This window comes from Macrosteles quadrilineatus, unplaced genomic scaffold (genome assembly GCF_028750875.1).
Source record: "Macrosteles quadrilineatus isolate MER2022 unplaced genomic scaffold, UCM_ALF_1.0 Scaffold_1__1_contigs__length_201487025, whole genome shotgun sequence".
In the NCBI taxonomy this organism is placed as follows: domain Eukaryota; kingdom Metazoa; phylum Arthropoda; class Insecta; order Hemiptera; family Cicadellidae; genus Macrosteles; species Macrosteles quadrilineatus.
The window spans coordinates 189,354,887-189,376,119 of NW_026542594.1; the positions used below are offsets into that span (position 1 = coordinate 189,354,887).

General features: G+C 35.5%; 3 protein-coding genes across 3 annotated transcripts; 2 read left to right on the forward strand and 1 right to left on the reverse strand.

The window, feature by feature from the left end:
* Nucleotides 1–1,605: 1,605 nt before the first annotated feature.
* LOC128983374 (uncharacterized) lies at nucleotides 1,606–5,294 on the reverse strand. Its single transcript, XM_054402635.1, has 4 exons — nucleotides 5,247–5,294; nucleotides 4,163–4,416; nucleotides 2,782–3,033; nucleotides 1,606–1,901 (listed from the first exon to the last, which is right to left on the reverse strand). Exons 1-4 carry the CDS (start codon nucleotides 5,253–5,255, stop codon nucleotides 1,637–1,639), a joined length of 780 nt encoding a protein of 259 aa, XP_054258610.1. The 5' UTR covers nucleotides 5,256–5,294; the 3' UTR covers nucleotides 1,606–1,636.
* Nucleotides 5,295–11,400: 6,106 nt separating this feature from the next.
* LOC128983369 (uncharacterized) lies at nucleotides 11,401–15,329 on the forward strand. The gene is made up of 4 exons (XM_054402629.1): nucleotides 11,401–11,503; nucleotides 12,419–12,663; nucleotides 13,583–13,834; nucleotides 14,984–15,329. Exons 1-4 carry the CDS (start codon nucleotides 11,495–11,497, stop codon nucleotides 15,246–15,248), a joined length of 771 nt encoding a protein of 256 aa, XP_054258604.1. The 5' UTR covers nucleotides 11,401–11,494; the 3' UTR covers nucleotides 15,249–15,329.
* A 737-nt stretch (nucleotides 15,330–16,066) lies between these two features.
* LOC128983370 (uncharacterized) lies at nucleotides 16,067–20,492 on the forward strand. The gene is made up of 3 exons (XM_054402631.1): nucleotides 16,067–16,161; nucleotides 17,419–17,874; nucleotides 20,250–20,492. Exons 1-3 carry the CDS (start codon nucleotides 16,141–16,143, stop codon nucleotides 20,457–20,459), a joined length of 687 nt encoding a protein of 228 aa, XP_054258606.1. The 5' UTR covers nucleotides 16,067–16,140; the 3' UTR covers nucleotides 20,460–20,492.
* Nucleotides 20,493–21,233: the final 741 nt, after the last annotated feature.

A 21,233-nucleotide genomic window follows, 5' to 3' on the forward strand; every position in this document is an offset into this window, starting at 1 on the left:
GAGGTTATGTCCCGGAGAGCTGGATCCTGGTTATTCCAGCCCGTCCATTGCCGTACAAGGCACTGGCAAACATTTTTAAGGATACTCTAACCTCAGGAAGTATGGAGGGCTTGCTTGGCAAGCAGTCAGAAGTGGCGGCGGAGGTTTCAGTGTTGAACACCCTCCGAACACAGAAAGCTGTACACCTCGAAAATGGCATGGCCAAACGGCCAAACTCAAGGATGACCTCAGTTTTGTTTTTACCTACTGGCTGATGAGTAATTGGGCTACGGAGAAAACTGCGGAGAAGGTGATGTCCCTATCCGAGGAAAGGGTGCACCTTTCTAAGAAATGCAGGAGATCGTGTCGGAAAGCCCTCCAAAAAGGGTCATCCAGAACACAAAGCCAAAAGCTGAGGCAATTTCAACTTTTCAAAATTTGTTTATAGAGAATAAGTAAACTATATTATTTTGATTAAAATTGGCAAATTTATTTATTTTATACTAAGCTTTTAATATTTTACTAAAACACGTTTTATTACCCTTCCTGTAGCAGCAAACCTAGGTACTTATTAAACCTTAAGTTGTTTAAATAGATTTATGTAAAAATAAAATCAGGTATATCGAAATTTTCTTAGTCTGCTGGTTTGCTGCAGGGGGGGTACTTAGACTTTAGTTTAGGCTTAATATGAACAAAATATAAATATAAAATAGAAGTATTGAGAGTCTATTATGTACCTTTATTGCTCACTAAGATGTGCCCTTTCTTTAGTCAGGATTACCTAGTTTCAAAGTCTAACGATAAAATACATCTGGCCAGTTCCTAACCATGAAAAATCCACAGCAACCTAATGCTAGAAACACTATAATTACTCTTTTAGAACATAAAGTTATCATAAACAATCCACATGAATAATCCACACACGTGGAGTGGAAGAGAAAAGAAACAAATCCACTGCCACAACAGTAGAGTAAAGTTGGTCATTCTACAATATGAGATCATCACTCGCCCGTCCTCTTAATGTCCACAACGATCACATTGTGTACAATACAAACCCGCCTCATACAATACAGCCGCACTCTCACAATACACAATAAAACTCTTTTTAGTATTGTTTGTTGCCGTCGCTCTGACGTATTTTCTATCCTTTAATTTCTCAAACAGTCTACACGCTTTGTCATTAGGTTCCTAACATTGTGGGTGCTATCATTTAAAAAAATAATAATAATTGGAAGATCTATTTCAAAAATAGTAGATTACCTGAAGTGTAAGAATATTTTGTGTCAAAATATTGTAATGTTGGAGTTTATTTTGTATTTATTTCATTATCACATCACATCCACGGTTTCAATAGTTAAAAAAAGGCATTATTCAACAGTTTACCTTAATAAACAATCGTAACTATGCAAATGTGTGTGTGTGTGTGTGTGTGTGTGCCGTAATAATATGCTTCAACCATTAACATTGCTGTCATGGGCAAAAAACCCAAGATGGCCGAGGGTCCTGCCGATTCTTAACACAATCCTTGAATGTTAAGATAGCGAACACAGAATGTACATAGTAAAAAAACGCAATTGGAGAACAAAACAAAACAATTAGTTCTTCACAAGATGTGAACAAGGTAGATAGATTTTATTTCTCTGACAATACGGTGTAATTATTTTAACAACCAGTTTCTCGCAAACGGAATCCAGTATCTTATGTCCGCCGCATCTGGAATTGGGATTCGTTTTTTCGTGATGTAGAACGGGAACAGGACTCCGTGTGTCTTTGCTTCGTCCACGTACAACTTGATGACCCTAGTGTTCGAGCGCCAGTTAGTTTCCGTTTTCGTCAGGTCTATATTTTTTACTCGGGCGTATTCTATGATATACTCGTTCAGCTGTCTTTGATGAACCGCCATGTCTCCGTTGATAGTAAACCTGTAAGAACGTTGGGGCTGATTAATTACGTTTTAAAAACATACAAATCCTATGTTTCAACATGCAACTCACTTGGAGTAGCCGCTTATAAATACTTGGCACGAAATTGGCACAATATAAGTCAATGCTTCTTATATGCTACACTTATACAAACAGTACTTCATCGAAGCATCCAAATATGAAACCTCACAAGCTAAGACCAAAAAGGCTGAATATAAAGTACAGAATTGAATTACCCACAGTTGAAACAAAAAATAAATAACTTTTTAAATACCATCGCAGCAAACCTGAAGACTAAGCGTATTCCCATTTCCCTAATCGGATGAATAAAGGCAATTTTATTTATTTATTTATCTCCACTGTAATAATCCCTTCAACATGTTAGATTTTTTACCCATTTAGATAACAATAGGTTTGGTGAGTTTAGGTTGGCTGCCACAAGGAATTTTGTAATTGTGTAAGTGTTCCGATCATGCTACTCTGAGTGCTGCCTGATGCCGCACCTATACAAACCCTTATTTAACGCGTCTGCCCACACTTCAGCACCGTACAGGTGTACGGACTGGACCGAAGACCTCCAACATTGTCCATACCGGCTAAGGAAAAAACCTTAGTGGCCTTATCCGCTTACGGAAATCTGGCTCGGCAAGCTAAGCTTACTGACAACCATGATAGAAAAGTACTTGGCACGAATAGTCTGGACTTCGACATCCTCCAATCTCAGAGGCATAAAATATTGCTATTTCACCTTTTGGTGAGATTCACGATTTTGGTTTTGCTCAGAGCGGTTGGTACGTTGATGGTACGTATTTGTTCCCTACAAATAGAACCTACGTATTTGTTACCTACAAGTAGAAATGTTAAACAAAAAACAACCTACCTCCAGCCATTGTTGACCCAATAGAAGGTGGCTCCAAAAGCCTTGACTGCGTGAACAGAGCCGAAGAATTGTAGGAGGATCACGGTGAGTATTTTGTAGACTACGTATCGCGTCATTCGGTTCTGGATCAGCCTCCTCTGGTTGTACAACGCGCGGTTGTAAGCGATCAGCTGTTTGTCGGGTACGTCAGTGAGGTCGGTCGGAATGTAGATCGGTTTGAGAGGCTCTCTTGCCTTCTTGGACAGGCCAAGTCTGTGAAAAAAGGTTATTATGTTTATACTTGATTTCAAATCCAGTACCAATCTTTATGAACTGAAAGTTACATTAATAGGTAGTAAAACTCACTAACTTGGTGGATCTAATGTAGTAGTAATTTTGACTTACGGAAAGAGTTGATCCACCTCCAGAAACGTTGTGCAGTTTGAAACACAAGACACGTTCCAATTTAGTAGTAACATTTCAGAACTAACGTCATTATGAATTTTAAAAACTCTGTTGATCCAAGACACCCGGTCGACAGTCAAAAACCTGACAGGGCACACGTTTAGGCTTTGTTTTGAGTGCGTTTGACTTTGCAAGCAATTTTTTAATGGTAATTAGGTTTAATTATTGTTGAATATTCGACATTTATTTGCAGATTGTTTACTCAATATTTAAACACCCATGTAAGAAATAAATGTATATGTAAAATTATTGTGTATTATTTTATATAAAAAACCCATTTTCAAACTTAAATGTTCTGGACAACTCGTGTCTGGGTCCACAAATTGTCGAGTAACAAGATTTCACTATAGACTTTCACATATTAAGGGGTGCAAATATTACTGACTATACTTCGTTCAAACAGCCGTGGCACCTGACGGATTAGGACACCCTATGGAAACCCTTGGGGCCTCCTAATCCCTCAGGTGCCACGGCTGTTTGAACGCACTATAGTGAATATTACTACAAAGATCAAACACTCGAAGCAGTTTTAACTGTGTAACCGTGATATTCGCCTGCAAGAAAATAATTAATTTCTTATTTGTTCCAATAAAGGGAATATCGTTTTCAATATTCACTATACAATGAATGACTCAGAGTCCCATGATATTTTCTAAGTTCATTGTTTTGGTATGTTAAAATCAACTGTAAGAAACGTTCGCTGACGTTTTCGATCTTGAAAGTCACCCCGATGTTGCGGGAACTTATGAGTATGTTTTTAGTAAAAAAAAGAGTAAAAATAACAAAACTAGTGTTTGTCCAACCACCCCTGAAATGACTTAGTCGTTCTATGCACACCACGTGTAACTGAAAACTTAAAGAATCTCCTTTTAAATTAGAGCCCTACAACAATACGGGGTTTTCTATTGAATAATCTTAGCCAGATTCAAGTGTTTACTTATCCATAGCAGTAATCATCATTTCATTTGGAGGCCCATAATCCGGCTCCGGTATGAGTTGTTCAGCGTTGACACCCGACTTGGTCTTGGTAAGAGCGCTAGTTTTATCAGTAGAGACAGCTGTTTTGTCAGTAGAATCAGCTGTTTTGTCAGTAGAATCAGCTGGTTTACTGGAAGGTGCATTATTCTCAGTTCCTTCAGCTTGCACCACAGCAATTACTACCGCGACTATAAAAACTTTATGGAAGAGGCTCTGCAATAAAATACATTTTAACTGGATTTAAACGTAGCATCAACCAAAACAAAAACCTATGAAACAAAAACAACTAAGATCATTATTAAAAATATGATCTACTCAATATTTATTCCGAAATAATTTTATACCACAGGTAAGTAATATAAACAGATGAGTTAAAAAGGCAATGGGAAGGCTGTTGCGCGGGTCCTCTAGTTTACATATGTCCCGCAGTGTATCAATGTAAAAAAAAACAATGTAAATTCTCCGTTATACCATCAAAATGGATGGTATTAAAATGGTAAATTTTGGACATTGCAAAAAATAAAAGACACTTTTCTTGTGTTGTTTTTGCCTATAAAACAACGCAATGGTCTTTGTAAGCCGTAAAGAATGTACTTATGTAGTTTTTCAAATGTTCCAACACACATTGCAATGCTGCGCAAAGTTTATTTGTGGTTGATAATTTATTTATTTATTATTCATTTATTTATTTTTGGTTTATTTATTTGGTAATTGTTGTGATGTACAGGTTAAATTTCAGCTAAGGTTCTCTGTGTTTTAAAAAGGTGTATTTATCTGGTGTAAATTTTAGCTTGGATGTATTTGATATGTTTTATAAGCTTAGATAAAAATATTTATCTTAAGTCTTTTAATCATCTAGATATTTGCTTGTATATATATCGAATATAAATTTTTATCTATTAATAATTGATTTTTGGCTTCGAATTTCAAACTTAAACAGGTCAAAATAGAATTTGCACTACATAATCATAATATTCTATCATTTAAGTATCTTAAAATCCACCTTTTTATCCTACAACAATAATAAAACTAAAGGTACTTACCAAAGCCATGATAGAGTTAGCTCCAGCGTATAGGTTTTATGGAACAGATCGTCAAAATGACGGTTAATTGGTGTTTCAAACATCTGTTATGGTAATTTAGTTGTCAAAACGAAGTGACTTATATGATTTTCATACGTCGCAACATCATATCCATACTAGCTGAAATGTGTAGCATTATGGTAAAAGTATCGTTCTATTAACATATGTAATACTCATTGTATGAATTTGGTCGAAATATCTCCCCTACTAACATATACAGGTTGGGAATCACACCTGTAAGTTACTAGACTAAAGGAGATGGTCGATATTTTAAAACTATTATTCGGGTAATGATTTAGATTTACAACTTCACAAATGATTATAAACTGGATATGGTAGGTAAATATTGAGACTTATGATGATTATATAGTTGATTTGTGTTCTCAACTATTATGAAAAAAAATATGTCGTAGCTATTTAGTCGTATGATGTTATGTTTTGCCCAATTAAAAACAGTGGTTACTTTTGTCACCACGTGTCTCTAACATATAGATGTGATCTTACTATAAAGACGATTTTATAACTAACATGGGAAAACACTATGAACAAATCCATAAATAAATTAAAATTTTTTTTATATTTATTTAGTTAAAAGTGGGCTAATAACATAGGCCTCATAGTAACAAAACATGAGTGCTATTTTGGCACTCTTAGGTTTAAATACTAAATGTGTTTTATGATCACATAGAACTAAGTATAAACTCATTAAAATACTTAAATAAATTTTAATTTTTTATGGATCTGTTCATCATGTTTATAATATGGTACATTAGATTATTTAATTTGATTTATAAATATAAAGCGGATACCTAGTTTTCTTTATGTTTAAGAAATTAAGTGGTGGAGGACTTGCTAGTCCTATCTTCGCCTCTTAAATAAAGAAATTTTTTCATTTAATTAACAACTCAACTAAAAATACATTAAAGATTTGTACCGTCGGGGTACTTTAATACTTTATTCAGAAATGGTAACGATATGTTGGTATGGATACAAAATGAACCTGTACCGTAGACCAAACAACAAAACTGTACTTTTCATGCCATTGTAAATTTTGAGGCTGGTTTTTCTTGCCCCGTTCATGTTGGTGAAACTAATCGCTAGGGTCGACGAAATTTTGTTTCTATGATTTTAAAGTTAATTTCATGATTTGTGCGTTAACGTTGTTATATAACTAGGGAACGAGTTATTGTTATTAGATAGTTTTATTTGGTTAAACGAGGTTTTAAATGACAATAAACAAATTGTAAACAAAACATGACCTCTGCAGTGCACCGGACGGAACTAACAATAAAATTGTTTTTAGCTGTTCCATAAGGATGAGAAATCTACTGAATGTTTTATCTATGCCTGTACTCCCACTCGCAGAGTATATATTTGTTCATTTAACTCTCAATGTAAGTAGTCCTTGAGACATGAAACCACATGATTACTTTGTCCTTTTACATTTAATAATGTAAACGCTCTGTCCTCCAATGACAAACTAGGACCAATATTAATCTAGTTGCATAACTTGAGCATCCATTTCCAATCGCATTTGTCAATCCATTTGCTAGATGAGGGACCGGATTAGAGCGAGTCGTTCTGCATACGGAGTAGACTCGTCCGTAAACGCGTCACGTAGCCTTCTCACTCTACCAACTCGCTCTAGTTCAGTCCAGTCCGTGACTGGTGGACCCCACGTGGGTTGTGTGTTGTCATATTATTGTGAGAGGCTGTAAAGTTTTGGAAGTGTAATTAAACGTTTCAAACTGTTTCCGAATACAGGGTCAAGTAAAGTTACAGGGTGTCTTGGAATAGTGCACAGTAGTGTTTGTTTGAGTTGAATGCGGTAGTAAGGTGTTTTAAGTAATTAATTTGAGTGTTTAAAAACAAAGCGTGCGGTTTATTTTAGATTGTAGATGTGTTATGCAGTAAGTGTTCCGTTAATTTTTCTTACAATATGGATAAACTAATAGATTTATTTACCTTTGAATTAGATATGACCCACTATTTATTCTACTAACAATACAGATACAATATTTCGAAAATGAAAATCATATAATTAAGAAAATACTTACGGTTATTTATAGTGGAAAAATGAAAAACGTATGTGAATTTAAACGGATGTTGTTTTTAGCCTCTGGGGACCTCAAGACAAACAAGTAAATCGGTCCTGGGAACAGGTCTCACCATATGAGACCTACGGTAATAGCATTCCCTGTATGGAAAATTCGCTACAACTGACCATGTCTACCAAAGATAGTTTACTATGTATTATTAACTTTTAAAACACTACAGTTTACTTATAGAGTGTAATTTTCCCCCACCAATCATTTTTAGGGATCTGGTTATAGAGCCTACAGCCTACAGGGATTGAAAGCAATGGATAAAGGGATTATCACATATAGATTAAAGACACTGGAGATTTTTGGGATTATCAATTGAGATGTAAACGTCCCTTAGGTGTGTATTTTAACCCGAATTTGAGTGAAGTATGAGTCTATAGAACGGAGTGAGATGATCTGTGTACATTTGTTTCTGCCTAAGACCTCATAGCTAAGACTTCACTGGTAGAAATTTGTTTTTATTTTCTACTCGTCTACACTATAACCACTCAGCTACTCAGCCTGTTTATAAACCCAGCAAAAGATACAATTAAGCTTAACCATTATTCCAAAAACAAACTAGTTTTACGTGAACAACCCCGAACCCCCTCACATTCAATCCAATCCACATTTCAAAATTACTTCCTAAAAGCGTACATTTTGCTCCGGACAAACGACAAAGCGTGTACACTGTTTGAGAAATTAAAGGATAGAAAATACGTCAGAACCACGACAACAAACAATACTAAAAAGAGTTGTATTGTGTATTGTGAGTGCGGCTGTATTGTATGAGGCGAGTTGTACACAATGTGATCGTTGTGGACATTAAGAGGACGGGCGAGTGATGATCTCATATTGTAGAATGACCAACTTTACTCTACTGTTGTGGCAGTGGATTTGTTTCTTTTCCCTTCCATTCCACGTGTGTGGATTATTCATGTGGATTGTTTATGATAACTTTATGTTCTAAAAGAGTCGTTATAGTGTTTCTAGCATTAGGTCGCTGTGCATCTTTTATGGCTAGAAACTGGATGCAGTTGTATTTTTTCATTAGACTTTGAATAACTAATCATGTCTAAAGAAAGGGCACATCTTAGTGAGCAATAAAGGTACATAATAGACTCTCAGTACTTCTATTGTATATTTATATTTCGTTCATGTTCGACTCCAACATCCATTGCCCAGACTTGAATCCTGGCAACGGTGGGGTAGACAGTCACCCCAAAAAAATATTATTTGCGTTGTCCGAGGGGGTAACTTAGGGACACAACTTCTCCACTGAAACACCACAACTTCTGACTGCTTGCCAAGCAAACCCTCCGTGCTTTCTGAAGTCAGAGTATCCATAAAATGTTTGCCAGTGCCTCGTACGGCAATGGACGGGCTGGAATAACCAGAATCCAGCCCTCAGGGACATAACCTCTACCCCGGTTCTTGGAGGACCAGCCTCCATTTGTCTACAGTACCAGAAATCCTGACACACGAGGGGTCCCCTTTGCAGTGCAGAGCCCGACCTCTGCACTTTGTACTGTCTGACTAGGGCCTGAGGGGTCTGGTCCCTAACAATGCATCAAAGAGATCTGCTATTCGAGGCACCATATTAACCCTTCTACAAAAGAAGGACACTCTTAATGCTCAATAGTGTGTGCTAAAGTGCTAGAAACTGCAAGGAAAAAGGCATCAAGTTACATAATCCACAAAGTTAAAAGACAAAATTAAACTTACTAGCCTAACAAGATGTCGGATGGAAAGGGTAATAAATAAAATTCTGTTAATGATAATAATCTCTTTCTAGGATTTGCATTTGATACATCTTTTACACTAAATATAATACATAAAGTCTCATTGTTTGGAACACCTGTACTATATTATCTAATAATACTTAAGTAGCTTAACCTAAATTTGAGGGATACGTTTACAAAAAATATGAAGAACGGGTTAAGTTTGAGGTATTGTATACACCAGTGTTTCTGATTTACCAGTTCTCAAAACATAATTCTCTTAGCAGTTCCAAAAAAAACTCTAATGGGGCTTAAAAGGCGTAAAAATATATATAACGTCTATATATTTACTAGACACTGTTAAACTTAAGTAAGGAAGTTCAATAAATAAAATTATAGCACCTTGTGTATTTTTTGTAACGTGAAAACTCAGATAAAATAAAATATAATTGGGGTAAGGATAAATTTAATTTTTGTGTCTCATAAAACTAGATTTACTTCTCATTATTTACCACTTCTGATACCCACATTGTGTTTTATAAGAATGTGTTCATATTTGGTAAACTATTAAAAATCAAATACATTGTAAACTCAACAACTCACTTTTGCAGAGGCTAAAAACAACATCCGTTTGAATTTACATTTATATTTTTCTACCATAAATATACCTCCTTATGATTTTCATGTTCGAAATGTTGTATCTGTATTGTTAGTAGAATAAATAGTGAGTCATATCCAATTCAAAGGTAAGTAAATCTATTAGTTTATCCATATTGTTCGTAATAATAGAACGCAATCTATCTGCATAACACGTCGATGAAACCGTCCAGTTTTGTATTTAAACAATTAAATTAGTTGATTAACTTAAAAACCTCCTATCGCATTTCCCAACAAACACTATTTCAAGGCTTTGAACTTTAAACTTCATCATTCTGTCTTTGAAAACAGTAAAACAATGTTTAATTACGCTTCTAAAACTTTACAACCTGTCACAATAATTTGACAACACACAACCCACGTGGGAGTCCACCTGTCACGGACTAGACTGAACTAGAGCGAGTTGGTAGAGTGAGAAGGCTACGTGACGCGTTTACGGACGAGTCTACTCCGTATGCAGAACGACTCGCTCTAATCCGGTCCCTCATCTAGCAAATGGATTGACGAATGTGATTGGAAATGGATGATCGAGTTATGCAACTAGATTAATATTGGTCCTCGTTTGTCATTGGAGGACAGAGCGATAATTTTATGAATTGTAAAGAACAAAGTAATGTGGTTTCATGTCTTAAGGACTACTTAAATACATCAAGAGTTAAATCAACAAAGATATACTCTGCGATGGGGATAGATAAAACATTCTCTCAGTACAGTTTTCTCATTCTTAGCTGAAGACAATTTTATTGTTAGTTCCATCCGGTAGAGGTCGTGTTTTGTTTACAATCTGTTGCTTGTAAAATAATAGTGATTGTTCCAGTTTAGTTGGTTTCATAGCTTTTCAATTATTTAAAGTTTAAATAAAATCATTATCCAAGTCTAAGGTTTCCCAATTTATCCCTTCTTTTGTTGAGTGTAACCTCACCAACATGAACTAGACACAAAAACCAGCTTTATTGGTATGACAAGTCCACTTGTGTTGGCTGGTCTATGACACAGGTTAACGACTTATCTATAACATAACCCGTTGGTGCAAAGATTTATGTTTTTTAGTCAATTTATATAGTAGTTCATGAACTTAAACTTAGTTCTATGGTCATAAAAATAAAATTAGTAATAAAAACTAAGATAACACTCATGTTTTGGTACTATGAGACCAATGAGTGCTTAATTGCCTTTAACTAAAAAAAATATAAAACATGTTCCAATTTTTATGTATTTGTTCATACATACATATTTCATATTAGTTATAAGGTCGTCTTTATAGTAAGATAACATCCAACCATCCGATAGAGACGTGGTAACAAAATTAACAACTGCTTTTAATTTGGCAAAAACCATTCGACGACTAAATAGTTTTAAGACATATTTTAGGTCACAATAGTTAAGAACACGAATCAATACGTCTAAAGATTTATAGACTATATACATTTTATAATCATTTGTGAAGTTGTAAATCTAAATCATTACCCGAATAATAGTTTTAAAATATCGACCACCTTCTTAGTACAGTAACTTACTGGGGCGATTCCCAACCAATATACTAGTATTATAAGTTAGTAGCAAAATACTTTTACCATATTTAATGCTACACATTTCAGCTAGTATGGATATGATGTTGCGACGTATGAAAACATATAAGTCACTTCGTTTTGACAACTAAATTACCATAACAGATGTTTGAAACACCAATTAACCGTCATTTTGACGATCTGTTCCATAAAACCTATACGCTGGAGCTAACTCTATCATGGCTTTGGTAAGTACTTTTATTATTGTTTTAAGATAAAAGGTGGATATTAAGTTATTTTAATGCTAGAATATGACGAATATTATGATTATGTAGTGCAAATTCTATTTTGACCTGTTTAAGTTTGAAATTCTAAGCTAAATAATCAATTATTAAGGTAGAAAAAAAGTTATGTATGTTTTAAATTGGTATCAATGCAATTTTGGACTTTGACCTTTAAGTTTTTTCAAAGATATTTAGACCTACTTAGGATTAGGTACTTTTGTATTAATTATTATTACCCAAAAAGGTTTTTGTCTGACACCGCTTGACAATATTTGCATTACCAAAACCATTTATGTTAGATTTCCATACAAACCTAGATATTGCCTAGAAATGATTAAAAGACTTAAGATAAATATGTATAACTAAGCTCATAATACATATAAAATACATCTAATTTACAATTTACACCAGAATAAATACCTTTTTAATACACAGAGAATCTTAACTGCAATTTAACCTGTATATCAATCAACCATAAATTACCTTTGCGCAGCTTTGCAATGTGTATTGAAACATTAAAGAACTACATAAGTGTATTCTTTACGGCTTATTTTATCCATGAAAAGAGTTTTCTATTTTTTGCCATGTCCAACATTTACTTCAATCGTTATTACATCTTTAATACCTTCCATTTTGATGGTATAGCAATAGAGAATAAACATAAAATACACTGCGGGATATATGTAAACTAGAGGACCCGCGCAACAGCCTCTCACAGCCTTTTTGACTCTGTTTATACTACTTCTCTACGGTATAACCTTATTTTGGAATAAACACTGAGTAGATCACATTTTGAACAGTGATCTTAGTTGTTTTTGTTACATAGGTCTTTGTTTTTGTGTTCCGTCTTAAATTAACTTAAAATGTATTTTATTGCAGAACCTCTTCCATAAAGTTTTTATAGTCGCGGTAGTAATTGCTGTGGTGCAAGCTGAAGGACCTAATGATGGATCTGCCAGTAAACCAGCTGACACTACTGACAAAACAGCTGATTCTGCTGACAAAACAGCTGCCTCTACTGATAAAAATGGCGCTCTTACCAAGACCGAGTCGGGGGTCAACGCTGACCATCTCATGCCGGATTTTGGGCCTCCACCTGATATGATGATTACTGCTATGGATAAGTAAACACTTGAATCTGACTAAGATTATTCAATAACACGTCGTTTGGTTGTAGTGTTGGTAACAAGGCTTTAGGTTAAAAGGAGATTCTTTAAGTTTTAAGTTACGCATTGTATGCATAGAACGACAAAGTACGAAGTCATTTCAGGTGTGGTTGGACAAACACTAGTTTTGTTAGTTTTACTAATTTTTACTGAAAACATACTTATAAATTCCCGCTACATCGGGGTGACTTTCAAGATCGAAAACGTCAGCAAACGTTTCTCAGAGTTGATTTTAACATACCAAAACAATGAACATAGAAAATATCATGGGACTGTGAGTCATTCAATGTAAGGTGAATATTGAAAACGATATTCCCATTATTGGAACAATAAAGACAGAAATTAATTGTTTTCTTGCAGGTGAATATTACGGTTACACAGTTAAACCTATTGCGAGTGTTTGGTCTTTGTAGTTATATTGAGTTGTCAGTAATATTTGAACCCGTAATGTGTGCAAATCTACAGTGAAATCTCAATAACTCGACAATTTGTAGACCCAGACTCAATAACTACCTAGTTGTTGAGTTAGGGAGTTGTCGAGTTATCCAGAACATTGGAATTTTTAATGGGGTTTAATATAAATGAATACACAATAATTTTTACATATACATTTATTAGCAACCGGGTGTCTTGGATCGAGAGAGTTTTAAAAATTTATAATGACGTTAGTTCTGAAATGTTACTACTAAATTGGACTCAACGTGTCGTGTGTAAAACGTTTCTGGGAGTGGATTATCTCTTCCCGTTATCAAGTGAAAATTACTAATTCTACATTAGATCTACCGAGTTTTTACTACCTATTAATGTCACTTTCAGTTCATAAAGATTGGTACCGAATTTGAAATCAAGTATAACCATAATCACATTTTGCTCACAGACTTGGCCTGTCCAAGAGGGCGAGAGAGCCTCTCAAACCGATCTACATTCCGACCGACCTCACTGACGTACCCGACAAACAACTGATCGCTTACAACCGCGCGTTGCACAACCAGAGGAGGCTGATCCAGAACCGAATGACGCGATACGTCGTCTACAACGTACTCACAATGATCCTCCTACAGCTCTTCGGCTCGTCTTCCGGAATGAAGGCATTTGGAGCCACCTTCTATTGGGTTAACAGTAGCTGGAGGTAGGTTGCTTTTTGTTTAACATTTCTACTTGCTACAGTCAAACTTTGATAATGCAGCTCACAATAACAAGGCATCCTTAAAATTGTCACTGTTAATTACTCTTGCTTTTGTACCACCATACATGCTATCTTAGAGGGCTACCCCCTGAACAGTGACACTACGGAAGGCCCGCGGAAGATGATGTCACTTGTGATGTCACACAAGGGTCCATAATCGGTTTGGACCATCTATGACCTCACCTATGATGTCATCAGTGACAGGCTCTTGCCGTGTGGAATGCCTGTGAACGCAGATGACCTTGTAGCTTCGATAGCTGCACGTAGCGTACTGCCTAGCTGAAATTAAACTAAATTACGTACCATCAATAACGTACCAACCACTCTGAGCAAAACCAAGATCGTGATTGTCACCAAAAAGTGGATTGGCAATATTTGGTCCCTCTTTGAATGGAGGTTGTCGAAGTCCAGACCATTCGTGCCAACAAGTACTTCTGTGTCATGATTGTCAGTTAGCTTAGCTTGCGGAACCAGAACTTCCGTAAGCGGACAAGGCCACTAGGTTTGGTCCTCGGTCCAGTTGCAGAAAGCTGTTGAGTGCTGATGTATGGGGCCCAGTCCGTACTCCTGTGTGGACAGACGCGCTCAATAAGGGTTTGTATAGGTGCGGCGGTCAGGCAGCACTCAGGGTAGCATGATCGTAACCTTTACACAATTACAACATTCCTTGTGGCAGCCAACCTCTGTACTCACCAAACCTAATATTATCTAAATTGGTGATAAATCTAACATGTCGAAGGGATTATTACAGTGGAGATCTTATCAGGAAAATGGGAATTCGCTTAGTCTGCAGTTTTGCTGTTGCGATGTTATTTAAAAGTTATCTATATTTTTGTTTTAACTGTGGGGTAATTTATATTCACCATTCTTGGTGTTAACTTGTGAGGTTTCATATTTGAATGCTTCGATAAAGTACGATATATATATATTTATATATATATATATATGCATAAGTGTAGCATATAAAAAGCAATTGACTAAGGCTCTACCCATATCGTGCCAAGTATTTATAAGCAGCTACTCCAAGTGGCATGTTGAAACATAGGATTTTGTATGTTTTTAAAACGTAAAACAAACCCAACGTTCTTACAGGCTTACTATCAACGGAGACATGGCGGTTCATCAAAGACAGCTGAACGAGTATATCGTGGAATACGCCCGAGTAAAAAATATAGACCTGACGAAACAGGAAACTAACTGGCGCTCGAACACTAAGGTCATCAAGTTGTACGTGGACGAAAAACAGAAACACGGAGTCCTGTTCCCGTTCTACATCACGAAGAAACGAAGCCCAATTCCAGATGGGGCGGACATAAAACACTGGATTCCGTTTGCGAGAAACTGGTTGTTAAAATAATTACACCGTATTGTCAGAGAAATAAAATCTATCTATTGTTCACATCTTGTGAACGAATAAATGTTTTGTTTTGTTCTCTTAGTTCGTTTTTTACATTGCATACTCTGTGTTCTCTGTGTTAACATTCAAGCATTGTGTTAAGACTGCCCTAAGAATTTAGGACCAACATGAGTTGTGCAGTATGCAGGTTTCTGTGCGATTTACTTTAAAGTTGTACAACAGTTGTGTTTCAAACATTATTGTAAGATCATTCCTTGCATACATGGTTGATGGATTTGGAAAACGTTTAATCAGTTTCCAACCGAACCGGTTTACCGTTAGGACTTGTAAACAGTTGTTGAATAGACTGCCACCTGGTTGGTTATAGTGCTCGCCCTGGCGGATTTTTTCAGTTTCCCTTTTTCGATTAGATTCCAAGCGAGACCGTTTCCAGACCCATAAGTCATGTATTTACAAGTATGAAAAAGGTCAACGTTGTACATCAACGAGACAAAAACTTTTAGATCGTTCACTGACAAAATGTAAAAATAATAAAATAAATACAAAATAAACTCCAACATAACAATAACCACAACATATTCTTAACACTTCAGTTAATCTGCTATTTTGTAAATATATCTTCCAATTATTATAATGAAATAAAAATTAAAGCACACACAATGTTTGGAATGTATAAATATCGACAAACGTGAAACATTGCTAAAAAAAGACTTATTTGAGGATGTGTCCCGTGAAGTTTTGTGTTTATCTCGTGTGTTTTGTAGCTGTAAAGCCACAAGTTTGGTTATTTCACCACAGAAGGCAAGTTGGCTAATTACAATTACATCACTACAGTTGGTCCGCCTCCACAACTCTTTGCACACCGAGTGTAAAATGGATTCACAAATGACCGATGTATTTTAGCTTTACCATGGTGAGTAAGGTTGGATTCAAACTATGTGATTTAGATTTACTTATGTTGAGACTAAACTTGACTGTATAAACAATTGCGAATTTCATTGAACTGAAAACCTGTGGAATTTGCTGTATATTGTTGTGTATGTGCAAAGATTTTCATTTATGAAATTATATTCATCAAAACAAGTAAAAATCTAGTTAATTAATTTAGTAGTTGAAATAACCAGCATATGAATGAAAACATATAAAACGATATGGAACGTTTATTGAAGCCACATGAGTAAATCTATGTTACAATGTTACAAAGATAATAAATAAGAATACGATGATATAAGATTGATGCAGATTTAAAAAAATTGTAATTTGAAAATTTAGTAGTAGCCTTATTGTTCAAGGCATTTCTCTAATGTGTTACTGGTAAATCAACAGGACATCTTTTTGCGAGCATAGAGTTTATTAATACATTCACAATGCTCTCCATACTGGGTTCCATGATAAGCCACACTGTAGTTACTCTGCCACTAAATATGAGCGGTAAATATTCTTGAAAATGTACAGCATAGCCTATATATTATTTTTCATATTGTATGGTTAAATCATTACGGGAAGTGATTAAGCTTAAAAACCAGTTAAGGTAGTGTTTTGGACTAAATTAGGATGATTTAAAGTTGTAAAAGGAGAATATTCGCTTATCTATTATAAGGCTATAAATCTGATAATCCGTGCTTTACAACGGGAAGAGTATAGTTTTTTTGCTTTATGAAAAAGATTTTGAACGTAAATAGTTAATTTAAGTTCTCTTTCTTTCAACTCAGGTTTAAATTATTCTGTAGGCTCCTTAGTATAGTGTATGTATGACAAAAGTTAGTGATTCGTGTAAAAAAATACTGTAACTAAATTAATTTTTAAACATAAGGTCATTTCAATGAGTACTTAATTTAAGCCCCCACTTATATTTATTTGAAAACAGTAGATCCAAAATAATTCAACAACATTGGGTACTGTAGTAAAGTAAATAAATCTCTATATTTAATGTATTGATAATGATAACATGGCACCTATGGGAGCCAGTGGGGCGGAGCCCTAAAAGAGTTAAAAAATTCATTGTGTTAGTTTGTGGCATATTTTCACTTTGTAATTTTTTTTGCTAAATTTCAGCTTAATTGGTCCACGAAATTGACCATTGGACATTCTCATACACCACGTAAACAATTTCACATTTTACAATCCAGTAGTCTTTAGTAAGATAAACGTGATTCTAAAACAAACACAGGTTTCAGGTACAGTGATTTTCTTAATTCTTTTGATCCCAGCCCTGGGGGACCCTGTCACTAGGAGCTTAAGCTTTGACAAGCATAAAGTCAGCGAGTACGTGAGCCAACAAAGTACCCTGGTCCACAGAGAAATAAACAATTCCGGAGCGCTGAAGAAACTGTTCTCTGTAAGGTTTGAGGATATTCCTACGTCACTGAAGGACGAAGTAGACCTCAATGTGGAGTACTATGCGTACACTTTGGTCAAGGAGAGAAGACACATTCAGAGGCTGATGCTGATACACATGACTCATTGTACAGTCGCGGCTCTTGGCGCGTACTTGGTTGACAAATCCTTCTTGTTCCCTTTTGTCAAGTCTATCGTCTTGGACGACGAAGGGAGGAGGCAGAGTTTAGAGGAGACGTGGACCAAACATCAGCAGAGAGTTAGTGACTTTGTCCACGCTTATCTGGAGGTGGGTTTTAAATTTTTCTTTGTGTACTATTTCAAGTTAGTTCTAAGTTCTAACTTAATAGTAACAAAGAAAATTTGATCCTGAAAAACGATAGTAGCTTAATATTCTTTAGCTTGACCAAGCCACCCATCGTCATTGAACTGTAAATTGAGACTGGGACGGGTGGTGTCGTCCTGTAATCCAGCTACTAGGAGGTCACGAATTGTGGATATTTATAGACATGCACTGTGGATGCGATGCTCCCTGGTGTGGATTAACGTCCGCACTAGTAAAAACTACGACTATCCGCAGTACTATCCTGATAATTAGACCAATTTGTAAATTACAAGGAAAAATGTGGTTTGGATTCCACTATAAACTGTAGGTCCCTTAGTTGCCATTAGCTGTATGGGCTATTAATTAACAGCTGTGTCTAAGGAACATGTCGGCCTTAGACACTAACAAGACTACAAGATCGCGCCACTCATCCTACACTCATCTTTCACTCATATTTGGGTTAAAATACGCACATAGTGGCGTCCCCATCTTAAATAATTGAAATTGATAATTTAATTGATAAAGCTGTAGAGAACATTAATTACTTACATACTCAATGGTTTTTGAAAGTTAAGTAGTTTGAGAAAATGGTGTATTTTAAGCAGGATATAAACTCGAGGTGAGAGCAGAATAGAGTGAAAACTATGCTTAGCTTGGTTACATAGTAAAACATTTGATTTACTTCAATCTATTTATTCAAAGTTCAATGAAGGGTGGCTAGGTCACGCTAAGATATATAAAAAGCTATCAAAGTTTTTCAGGATCAATTTTTCTTTCATTAAGTTAGAGCTTAGAACTAACTTAGCTGCTACATTTACTTATGAGTTAAAACTATACGGAGTGTTTGTGAACTCTCTCGAAAAACTTTGCAGGATTGTTGCTTTGGATAATACAAAGACATTTTACATTATAAACATGGGTTGACAGAGTCTTGTTTTCCGGCTCTCCGTATGTAGCTAACATCTAAATCTACGTGATATAACTAACGTAATTGAATACAAGTTAATAGATCCAAATTCACCTTTTAAGTTTTCACCACTGCAATAGAGTGAAATAAGATTGATAGTACAATAAGAAAAAAATTCAAACAAAGTTCTAATTATCAGATGACTAGCAGAATACCCGACCTTCGTACGGGGTTGGCATGCAAGTATAAAATGCTTATTGCAGTTATACTCAAGCTTTGCGTTTGCAATGGGGAGAACAAATTTGAAGAAAATTGTTTACTATAATAACATTTAAGGTATACTTTAGTATTACACATCTACCATGGCGATAATGTTCTACCACTTCACCTAAGCAACAGAGACAGATAAATTATTCACAATTCACAAAATATCACAAATTATTCATGAAGTTAAAAACATAAACCTAACTGTAAACAGTCCTACTTTGAAAGTTCTCATTGCATATCACAGTTTTTTGTTGATTCATAAAACCAAAAGAATTATAGTTCTGCGCCCTGTTGGTAAATCTTATAACTTGCTTTAGCATATCATAGAACCAACTTTTTTAGTTAAAACAGCTGACTAAATTCTTTAATCCCCTTTATTATGAATACTCATAAGGTTAACATGGGAAACTACAGAGCCACTGGGGCGGAGCCCGAAAGGATCTTTGAGATACGAATATGCCTATATGTTAATCAGGAATGTGACCTATCACCATGCCAAATTTCAGCCCAATCCATCCAGTAGTTTATGCGTGATTGAACTTCAAACAAACAAACAAACAAACAAACACACAAACTTTCACATTTATAATATTAGTAAGATTAAACCCAGTCTGAAATGAAAGAATCGGTGGAATTAAACCTTTTTTAAAGTAACATAAACAAAGAATTTACAAATTCTTTCCAGTCAGGTTCAAATAGCGCCATTGTACATGCAATGGACTGATTTATGAAATGTTAAATAAACACACATTTTATGAAGTTTTACCAATCCTACAATCGCTTCATTCTAAATCCCACGAAATTACATATGACCCAGAACTAAATTAGAGAATAAATAGTTTTTGTTCAGACGATTGTATTAAACTATATGATAAATACTAAGCACAAGAACTCTTTTACCATCACATCCCAATACCCCTACAATGCAACCAAAACCTAAACGCAAAACACGTCAGCTAAAATAGCATAAAGTTTAATCAGTAAAACTTTACTATTATTACATCCTGGTATTACTGTACAGACTAAGAGGTTCTAATATCATTATTGTATTTATTTGGCATAACATATTGAGCATAATTGAATTTTATAGAGATAATAAACCCACAACTCCGAAACAAACCCCTTCCATCTTTCTTACAATTCAAAATGTGTCCATATTTTACAGTATAAGAACATCCCGTACTCATCACTGTTGCGCAACCACGTTGGAGTCAAATATGTGGAAATCGAGGTGAAACCAGACCATATAGAGCTGTTACCCGTGTACGTGGAGAAAAAAGGGGATCCTCTTCCTCCCTTCACCAGCGAAATATCCTCGTCTGCCTCCAGGATCCTCCAGAACTGGTGGGCAGGAGACGACGATCTTCCGAACTAATAAAAAATGTGATTTGTGAAATAAAAGTGTGAAAAAACATGCACGTTATTTTGATTAGTCAAGGTACTTTTCAACCTTTTTGGTTGACCTAGATGGTAATAATGTAACGTTGTTGGATTGTAAGTTAAGTTTTATAGGTTGACAGTTTGATTTTGAGAAAATTCAGTTCCTTTTTGTTTAAATCGTAGACATATTGATAATATTTTAGCTAAAGAATGCCTTGGTAAAATATATATTGCATATAATTCGTCCACACTCACCATTTACTCGTAATCGGCTTTTGATATATTATTACAAGTTATGCCTTTAATTGGCATCACTATTTACCAGTTGAGAGGATACGCCACATAAGTGCGTATTTTAACCCAAACTAGCTGTAACCCGCGGGCTTTGCCCCGTTTAACTTCTTAATTTTCAAGATGATCTCGTTCGCATGGCTCAATCACGTCCTGGTTGAAGTTCGTTCGCTACGCTCACTCACCTTTAGGTTGGAGCTCGTTCGCTACGCTCACTCACCTTTAGGTTGGAGCTCGTTCGCTTCGCTCACTTGCCTTCAGGTTAGCTCGTTCACTACGCTAACTCGCCTCCAGGTTAAAGTTCGTTCGCTACGCTCACTCACCTTTTGGTTGCAAATTAGCTGTTGTCATAAATGTAAAAGAAATAATAGTGCTGCACCCTGTTGGCAATCCTTGTAACTTTAATGCTATTGAACATCATAGAACAGAACCAACTTGTTTAATTGAAACAGCTGTTAAGATTCATTAATTCAATTTA

Bases quoted from the DNA above. Each gene is read 5' to 3' on its own strand.
- LOC128983374 (XM_054402635.1), bottom strand. The intron at 3,034-4,162 runs GTAAACACTTGA...CTTTTTTCACAG, and splicing joins ATGATTACTGCTATGGATAA to ACTTGGCCTGTCCAAGAAGG. The intron at 1,902-2,781 runs GTAGGTTGTTTT...ACGTTCTTACAG, and splicing joins TGGGTCAACAATGGCTGGAG to GTTTACTATCAACGGAGACA.
- LOC128983369 (XM_054402629.1), top strand. The intron at 12,664-13,582 runs GTAAACACTTGA...TTTTGCTCACAG, and splicing joins ATGATTACTGCTATGGATAA to ACTTGGCCTGTCCAAGAGGG. The intron at 13,835-14,983 runs GTAGGTTGCTTT...ACGTTCTTACAG, and splicing joins TGGGTTAACAGTAGCTGGAG to GCTTACTATCAACGGAGACA.
- LOC128983370 (XM_054402631.1), top strand. From the start codon at position 16,141: ATGTATTTTAGCTTTACCATG. The intron at 16,162-17,418 runs GTGAGTAAGGTT...AAACAAACACAG, and splicing joins TGTATTTTAGCTTTACCATG to GTTTCAGGTACAGTGATTTT. The intron at 17,875-20,249 runs GTGGGTTTTAAA...CATATTTTACAG, and splicing joins TTGTCCACGCTTATCTGGAG to TATAAGAACATCCCGTACTC.